Source organism: Triticum aestivum, chromosome 3B (genome assembly GCF_018294505.1).
Source record: "Triticum aestivum cultivar Chinese Spring chromosome 3B, IWGSC CS RefSeq v2.1, whole genome shotgun sequence".
In the NCBI taxonomy this organism is placed as follows: domain Eukaryota; kingdom Viridiplantae; phylum Streptophyta; class Magnoliopsida; order Poales; family Poaceae; genus Triticum; species Triticum aestivum.
This window is the reverse complement of record NC_057801.1, coordinates 619795161-619804446: the sequence shown is the minus strand read 5'-3', so window position 1 is coordinate 619804446 and position 9286 is coordinate 619795161. Positions and strand designations below refer to the sequence as shown.

Sequence of the window (9286 nt, the reverse complement as noted above, 5' to 3'; positions counted from 1 at the left end):
CCAAAACGACCAGATGGGTGCAAGAAAGACGCAAAAGAAAAGAATAAGAGGAAAGGGGATGATGAGCTCAAAAATGATATGGAAACTATTGTGAAGGCAAGAAAAGAAGCGAACAAGGTGAGGAAGATGGCAAGGAACCAAGATGCCACGGCCGAGGAGAGGAGGTTGGCGGCCGAGGAGAGGAGGGTGGCGGCCGAGGAGAGGAGGGTGACATTAAAGGAGAGGAAGGTGGGCATGGAGGAGCGATTTAGGTTGTTGGAATGGGAGAAGTACTGGTTCTTCTTGGACACATCTACCCTCAATGAGGCGCAAAAGGAGTATGTCAATCTTATCCGTGAAGAAGTCTTGATCCAAAAAAGAGTCATGATTCGCGGCATGGGTGGCGGTGGCATTGGCGGCATGGGTGGCGGTTGCATAGGCGGCATGGGTGGCGGTGGCATTGGCGGCATGGGAGGCATAGGTGGCATTGGCGGCATTGGAGGCATCGCTGGCTTCGGAGCTACCACGGGCGGCATGGTGCCATGGGTGGCTTTGGAGCTACCATGGAGACCATGGGAGGCATGGGTGGCTTCAGAGCACCTCCGGGCGGCATTGGCAGCATGGGAGGCATGGGAGCACCTCCGACCGGCATGGGCGACATGTCTTCCGATGTGCCAACACCTTCGCATGATGCCGTTGAAGATATTACCAACACCGCGCGCGACAATGAAGAGGTGGAAGAATCCCCTTCGGATGATGAATCGGAGGAAGAGGAAGAGGAGGAGGACAAGGCTTGATTGTTGATGGGCCATTCATTGGTGTGAACTTTTGTGTCATGAACTTGGTTCGGATTTTGAACTTGACTGGATGATGTTGTGGGCATGAATTTTTTATGTCATAATGAACTTGTTCGTGTAATTTAAATTATGCATGTCTTTGTATTGATGTTTGAAATTTATTTTGTGTTCAAAATGCAACATATGGCAAGTGCCGGCTGCTCGCACGCACTGCATTTTAACGCACATGTTGGAGCTATGCGCGCGCAGCATTTTATAGCGGCCGCTGGAGCAAGCGTTGGCCGCCGCACCAAAACGAGCGAACCACGCACTGCAAACTGATTTTTAGCGCGCCGCGCGGCATGGCGGCTGTTGGAGATGCTCCGGTGCTTATTTGTACAGGATAGGCACTTACCTAAGCGTCTTTCTTGTAGAAATAGGCACCGATGCTAGAGAAAAAACCGATTTATTTTTCTAAGCATCTCTCTAAGCACCTCCCATTGTACAAGGCCTTAGAGGCCACCGTGCGGTGTGGGTGCTCCGGTGCATCTCTCGTAATCCGTCCACACGTCCAGTCCGAATGAGCGGCGCTGTACACGAGTGCAACCATGACGCGACACGCCAGTAGCAGCTTTGCAAAATCCGTTAAGCCGTTGCCTTTTTCATTATGTCAGTGTCAGGGGCATCTCCAACGCCGGGTGTCAGCAGAAACAACGACACAAACAAACGCCCAGGGAGCGGCCGATGCGTACGTAAGTACGTACAAATGACTTGCAGTAGGTGCATTATTGCATACACATACATACTGGATGTTCAATCACACCGAGAGACAGGGCACGAACAGCGTCCGCGAGGCACACGCTGCGCTGAGCTTTTGTGCCTGGGACGCAGCGTCTCAGTCATCGATCACAAAGGTTACACCGTCGTGCTTCTTGAAGTAGTGCGTGGTGTGATCCACGATCTGCAGATTCCACAAGCATCGTCAGATGGGAACCACTGTCGTGCAGCCAAGTGAAGCAAATGCATGCCCTCGGCTTAGACTCGAGGGAACCATGTCTAAAAAAAACCACCAGCAAAAAAGAAAAGATGTGTAAAAAAAACCAAGGGCAGGAAGGATGCCAAACCATCTAGCAGCAATAGTGCGAGTGGCACGATAAAGCAACATAATTTTATGAATTCACATCCTAGGCAGATGAGATGATAAAGTTAGACTTGATGCGTATAATAGCTCTAGTAAGATGGGATGTGCTCAACGGCATGGACGAACCAACCTTTTTTAGTGCCAGCATTTTGAGTTTGGCCTAAATGGTACCCGGTGGATTTCCTCGGTTGTTTTAGATTGGGTGCACAACATTTCCTCCATTAGAGGATCTCCAACAGTGGTTGGCGTGCGGTAAAAGTGGGTTTTAGAGCCCCGGCCAGCAGTGGTGGGAAACTCAGGCGCGAGTTGCGCGCGCGAAAAAGCAGCCGAGCACGCGCTAGTTTTGGCGCGCCGCGCTTTATAAATGCAGCGCCCGCCACGCGCCCTCCCACCACTCTCTACCTCGCTACACGCCCTCTGCCGCTCTCTTCCAGCTCTCTCCCCGCTCCGTCTCACCTCGCCGCCACCGCGCCACCACGCCGCAGTGCCGCCGGGGAGTTTCGGGCTACCGCGGCGTCCGCGCGCTCCCCTCCAACGCCTTCTCCGCCGAGATCCGGTCCGGCGACATGCGCCTCGGCACTTTCGACCGCCGGGGAGTTTCGGGCTACCGCGGCTTCTGCGCGCCGGCGCCTTCTCCGCCGAGATCCGGTCCGGCGACATGCGCCTCGGCACTTTCGACACAGCCCACGAGGCCGCCCGCGCATACGACGCGACGGCGTGGCGCCTCCGGCAGCCTCGTAGGGACATGAACTTCCCCGACGCGGGAGCTGGCACCTCCCCGCGGCTTATCACCGACGAGGATCGTCGCGACAACCGGAGGCCGGAGCGCCGTCTCAGCCTCGCCAAGATGGACGAGGAAGCCATGGCGCTGCGATGCGCCGCCAACGCCAAGATGGACGAGGAAGCCATTGCACTGCGATGCGCCGCCAACGCTTCCCGCAGGACGTCGTCAACCCTAACCAACTATGGTTTTGGTCCCCTGTCGCCAAGATGGACGAGGAAGCCATTGCACTGCGATGCGCCGCCAACGCTTCCCGCAGGACGTCGTCAACCCTAACCAACTATGGTTTTGGTCCCCTGTCGCCAACGCACATAAAAAGATGGGGGAGCAGCCGACACCTACGTTAGACTAGTTCACGTAAGGTTTTCTCCTGCTCCCCACATCCCTAAACCCTAACCGATCTGGGGGAGCATTGCACGACGGGAAGATCATCTCCAAGCTCTGCCCCTGTCCCAGGGCAATGCCGGTGGCGCCCGGAGGGACGCCGCTACCTGCAGCGAGCATCTTCATCGAGCCTGCATCAAGCCTGCATCGAGCAGGCACGGGACTTCGCATCGCCTACACCAATGGCCTCTTCCATTGGTGGTAAGATCATCAATCCATCCCTCTGTTCATCACGCAAATAGGTGATCTAATGTCTGGCTTACGATCTGTTAAGTAGATCCTACGGGATTTATTGTCTAACACTACGCGCAAAGGAGGGCGGAGAGGAGGGCGGAGCGAGCCCCTATCACGAGGACAGGCGTACGCAGAAGGTGGCCGCTCAATTCAACATCGACCTAGGAGCAGCGTCGTCGTGGGACTCCGACGACGATCGGTACCTTGACGCCTTGATTGAGACATCGGAGGAGGACATCACCGAGGCGGAGTCGAGTCGGAGTCGGAGGACGACGAGTAGTAGTTGAACTATCTTTAATCTATCTAGGTTATGAACTATCTATGTATCGTTTTATCTATCGTTTTTATCTATCTATGTACCTTTTATTTATCTATCTATGCCTATCGTATCGAGTCGGAGTCGAATGTGTCTCGAGTCAGAGTAGAAGGAGAAGACACGAGTAGCAAAAATATAGCGCGTCTGCTGGAGCGGCCCGCGCGCAATTTTTTGCGGCGGCCGCTGGAGCCAGCGCTCCGCGGCGCGCAAAAACTGGCTATGGAGGCACTGTAAAAGGTTTTTTAGCGCGCCGCGCCCCTGTTGGAGATGCTCTTATAAAAATCTGGATGGAGTACATCAGGCTTTCAACTCTACTTAGACTATTCAATCTAGGACAGGACAGGGTTGGTTTCAAGCTCCATTAGATGAATGATGCACTTCTACAATACTCCTATCAAGCGTAGCATTAACTCTGTAATGCTTGTATCACCATGTAGCATTAACTCTGTAAAACTCCTCCTTAATTAATGGACGAGGCAAAGCTTTTACCTCCGTTTCAAGAAAAATAAACAATACTCCTATTAATGGACGAGGCAAAGCTTTTGCCTCTGTTTCAAGAAAAATAAACAATACTCCTATCAAGCTTTCGACTCACTACCAAAATAAGATCGGCTGGTAGTTTTCCGACTCCAGCTCACAAAAGTTTACTTAAGACAGGATGCATGTACCACTGTACATACCAGCAGCACTGTGCTACTCAGGATGGGAATGGACCGGGTCATGAACTCTCTGACGAACTCTACGAAATTGGAAGTTAGGTAACGCAGTAGTGCAAAGTGTGAAAAATACAAAAATGTTCATATGTCCCAACTAAACCGCCTCATGAAACTTCTGAAAATGGAGGCAGCAACTTCAGTATGTCCACAGAAGCATAGAAGCTACTTCAAAAGAAACTCTTATCCTAGTATTGTGGCTTCCTTCACATTTCCTAATTAAGGTCGGTACTATGAAGTCCAGTTTTATAACTAACAACGACACTGCAACTGCAAAGCCAGACAAAACTACCTCGGATTTACTAGAAGCCAGATGGAACAACTGTTTTCCAGACAAACTAAATGCAGTAATGAACTTATAATACTGCAACGACATGGCAGTACGGCACTCACATTGGTGTTGCTCAGCTCCAGGTTAAAGTAACAACACAATTTTATAATTTCACACCCTAAAGAGACGAGATGATAAACTTAAGAGTTGATGTGTATAATTAAACTTCTGGTAAGGGAGATGTAATCAACTACATGGCCGAATTCTTTTTGATCTAAACTCTAAAGGATACCCGATCTCTTTTAGATTGGGTGCGCAACATTTCTTCCATTAGAAAAATCTGGATGGAGTGCATCGGGCTTTCAGCTCCACTTTAGACTATTCAATCTAGGACAGGATAGGACAGGTTGGTCTCCAACTCCAGCGGGTGAATGATGCACTTCTATAAGATAATAATGCAACAGCAATAGTTTTAATAGGTTTCCGACTCTACAAACAATAGCAGTATAAGAAATGTTGGCGGTTTTCCAACTCCAGCTCACAAAAGTTTACTTAAGACAGGATGAATACCACTGTAGATAGCACATGGACTTGTAAGTGTAATAGGTACGACCATAAAACTGCAAACTCATCATGAACGGTCTGACAAACTTTGTGAAATTGAGAGTTAGCTAACGTACTTGTCAAAAAGTGTAAAAAAATGCACAAATGTTTATATATCATAACTAAACTGCCTCATGAAACTTCTGAAAATGGAGGCAGCAACTTCAGTATTGTCTACACTAGCATAGAAGCTACTCCCTCTGTTCCAAAATATAAGGTGTATCCGGGTTTTTTAAGTCAAACATAAGCAATTTTGACCAAGTTTTTAGAAAACAAAATTCAATACCTACAGTAATATTTTTGTATCATTAGATTCATCATGAAAAGTATTTTCATATTTTATTTATTTTGTATTTTAGATGTCGATATTTTATTGTATAATCCTGGTCAAACATACACAAGTTTGACCACAAAAATGGATACAGCTTATATTCTGGAATGGAGAGAGTACACAAAAGAAACTCTTATCTTAGTATTGTGGTTTCCCTCACATCTCCTAATTAAGGTCGGTGCTATGAAGTCCAGTTTTATAACTAACAATGACACTACAACTGCCAAGCTAGACAAAACTACCTCGGAATTATTAGAAGCCAGATGGAACAACTGTTTCCCTCTCTTAACGATATGACACGCAATTCTCTTGCGTGTTAAAAAAAACTGTTTTCCAGACAAACTATATGCAAGAATGAACTTATAAATGCAACGACGTGGCAGTATGGCACTCACATTGGTGTTGCTCACCTCCAGGTTAAAATAACATAGTTTTATAATTTCACGCCCTAAAGAAACGATGAGATGATAAACTTAAAGTTGATGTGTATAGCCAACTTCTAGTAAGGGAGATGTAATCAGCTACATGACTGAATTCTTTTTGACACAACACACTGGGCTTGATCTAAACTCTAAAGGATAGGCGAGCTCTTTTAGATTGGGTGCACAACATTTCTTCCATTAGAAAAATCTGGATGGAGTACATCGGGATTTCAACACTACTTTAGACTATTCAACCTAGGGCAGGATAGGACAGGTTGGTTTCCAACTCCACCGGATGAATGATGAACATCTACAAGATGATAATGCAGCAGCAATAGTTTTAATAGCCTTCCCACTCTATAAACAATAGCAGTATAAGAAAGGTTGGTGGTTTTCCAACTCCAGCTCACAATAGTTCACTTTTGGCAGGATGAATGTACCACTGTGGGTAGCAGTAGCACATGGACTAAGTGAAACTGAAGGCTTTATAATTGAAAAGCGTACATAATTGTGAACTCATCATGAACTGTCTGACAAACTCTCTGAAATTAAAACTTGAGGTAACGTACTCGTGTGCGAAGTGTGAAAAATGCACAAAAAATTGTATATTATAAACTGCCTCATGAAATTTCTGATTTTTCTACTGGGCGGGCGACAACGATAAGCAGAAGTATCATATGGTCAGTTGGCCGGACATTTGCAAGCCCGGGGAGCAAGGCGGCCTTGGCATTATGTGCTCTAAGCGGATGAATATCACCCTCCTCTCCCGTTGGCTTTGGCGCATCTCGGATGCAAGGTCACGGTGGCCTCTGGCTCGACATCATCCGGAACAAATACCTGCGCAGACAGCCCCTCGCCTTCTGCCAGAGATCTGGTGGATCCCAGTTCTGGCAATCGGTTGTCCAGCTTCTTCCGGTTCTCCGCATCGGGACCTCCATCTCGGTCGGCTCCGGAGCTTCGACTTTGTTCTGGTTTGATCGCTGGGCCGGAGACGCCCCCTTCGCGGCGCGCTTTCCCGGCCTCTTCTCCATCTCCGTCGATCCTGTGATCTCTGTCGAGAGGGCCCTTATTGACTTAGGGCGCCTTGCTTTCCGAAGGCCATTTGGGCCCCCGTAATCCGCCGCTTGGCGTGAGTTACTAGACTGTGTTGCCCTCCACGAACCAATGATGGACGGTGGCCCTGACCAGATGCATTGGCGCCTGGAGCCATCGGGCCAATTCTCCACCAAGTCTCTTTACCTGGCCATCGCCCCCTCTTCCGCCCCCATCCCCCTCTCGACGGTGTGGTCCATCCGCCTGCCTCTGAAGATCCGTATCTTCATGTGGCAATGGATTCGCGGTCGGATCCCGTCTGGGGTCGAGGTTCGCAAGCGAAATGGCCTGGGCACTGGCCTCTGCCCACTTTACGGTGTCCCCGAAGACTCAAATCACATATTCTTCTCCTGCGTGTCCGCTCAGTTCGTTTGGAGCTGCTTTCGCGAAGCGGTCGGTGGAAATTGGTGCCACACCAACTTTCCCGACTTATTTGCCGAACTCCAGATCTCCCCCTTGACGTCTCGCCACATTAGGTGGCTTGAGATTGGGGTCATCGCTTGGACCCTCTGGACGATTCGCAATAAGCTTGTGATCCAACGCACTCCTCTTCGACGGGCTACTGACGCTCTCTTCAAACTTTCGGGTTTCTTGTAGCTTTGGCGGCCTCTTAGCCGCCCTCAGGATCGCGACGCCACCTCCGCCTTCATCGTCGACCTCCGCTCGATGGCCGTCCGTCTGTCGCCGCCGCCCCCGCCGCCTCCGCCGGAACCAGACTAGGTGTTCTCTCCTCCGGCTGTTTTCTGTTATTTTCCTGCGCTTGTTGAGCTGTGCCCTCAGCAAAACCTTTGTACTTTGTTGTGAGATTTGGGTGTGTGTGTGTGTGTGGACTAGTCCTTGTATGTGTGCTCTCTGGCGGTTTGCTTTATTTATAAAGCGGGGCGAAAGCCTTTTTCGGTAATTTCTGAAAATTGAGACAGCAACTTCAGTATTGTCTACAGTATTACCATAGAAGTTGCTTAAAAATGAACTCTTATCTTAGTATTGTGATTTCTCTTGCATTTCAAAATTAAGACCGGTGATATGTGAGGCTCTACTGCTCTAAGAAGACGCACGAACGAACACGTTCAATTTTATTCCAGCCAACAATGACACTGCAACTGCAAAGCTGGACAAAACTTCCTAGAATTAATTAGAAGCCAGATGGGACTGTTGTTTTCCAAGCGCACTAAATCCAGTAATTAACTTATATAATACTGTGCCAGTGCAATGATATATCACTCACATTGGTGTTGCTGAGCTCCAGGTTATAGAAATCCACGGCGTCTGCCTTGAACAGCGGCCCGGCGTGCCAGGTCCCTGCGTGCAGCTTGAGAAACTTGGGACCAGAGACCCGGAAGACGCAGACCTCGGACGGATCGGGAGGCAGATAGAAATGCCCAGCGCGCGACTGCACGAGACTCCTGCCACGGTCCTGGCCACTCTGCCCGTCCACGATGGAGGGCTTGGCCACGCCGAGGTACCAATCCTGGCCGCCGATGGAGCCCAGGCACTGCGTGACGCTGGCGTGGTGGGTGATGGAAGAGAACTTGAGCGGCCTGCTCTCCAATCTCATGATGTAGAACCTGCCAAAGCAGAGAGGGCTCTAGTCCGGGACAGAGTAGAAGAGGATGATTCATTGGTACTAGTATGTGGAGAATCGAACCTAGGGATGCCGCGGCTGAGGTCGAGCTGGGCGTCGTGGGGGCCGAACTGGTCGCCGTCGGGGGAGGCGGCGATGACCTGCCCGAAGGGCGCGAAGGACTCCTGCGTGGCCTCCACCGGCCGGAGCGTCATCACCCTCGGCTCCTCCTCCCGTTTGGCTTCCATCGCCTGCGGCGCCGACGACGAGGCGGCTCTGGCTCCGGCGCGCACGGCTCTGCCGCGCTTGCTGTTCCTGCGAGGAGGAGGATGGAGAGGGGAAGGAGTGGCCGTGCTGCGGCGGCAGAAGTGGCCGAGGCGGCCCAGGAGGCCCAGCGCCTCCATCCCCAAACGTTTTCCCGTGGCCGAAACCGAAGCGTGCCGTGGTGTGGTGTGGTGCGCCGCAGTGTGCTACTAGGCTACCGTGCGGTGTGGGTGCCGGATCCGGTTTGCGTGCTCCCTTCACATGCTCTCATCCGTGCTTTCATTTTATCCTATGGCTGTCTTTTTTCTTTTTCTTTTTCTAATCTAATCATCTTTCCCCCTGATTTTAAGTGGGTGGGGCCGGGCCTTATTTTCTTCCAATCAAAATAAGTCACGTACGCGGGAGCACGGATGGACAC

At 50.3% G+C, this 9286-nt stretch overlaps 1 protein-coding gene across 1 annotated transcript; it reads right to left on the bottom strand.

Annotated features, from left to right (window-relative positions):
- Positions 1–1387: 1387 nt before the first annotated feature.
- On the bottom strand, positions 1388–9046 carry LOC123071302 (uncharacterized). Its single transcript, XM_044494831.1, has 3 exons — positions 8689–9046; positions 8269–8608; positions 1388–1716 (listed from the first exon to the last, which is right to left on the bottom strand). The coding sequence occupies exons 1-3, from the start codon at positions 9006–9008 to the stop codon at positions 1651–1653; spliced, it is 726 nt and encodes a 241-aa protein (XP_044350766.1). The 5' UTR covers positions 9009–9046; the 3' UTR covers positions 1388–1650.
- Positions 9047–9286: the final 240 nt, after the last annotated feature.

What these genes read in the sequence shown, in the direction of transcription:
- LOC123071302 (XM_044494831.1), bottom strand. Translation starts at nt 9,008, where the DNA reads ATGGAGGCGCTGGGCCTCCTGGGCCGCCTCGGCCACTTCTGCCGCCGC. An exon ending in CTCAGCCGCGGCATCCCTAG is followed by an intron (nt 8,609 to 8,688) that starts GTTCGATTCTCC and finishes CTGCTTTGGCAG; the next exon opens with GTTCTACATCATGAGATTGG. An exon ending in TGGAGCTCAGCAACACCAAT is followed by an intron (nt 1,717 to 8,268) that starts GTGAGTGATATA and finishes TGGAATCTGCAG; the next exon opens with ATCGTGGATCACACCACGCA.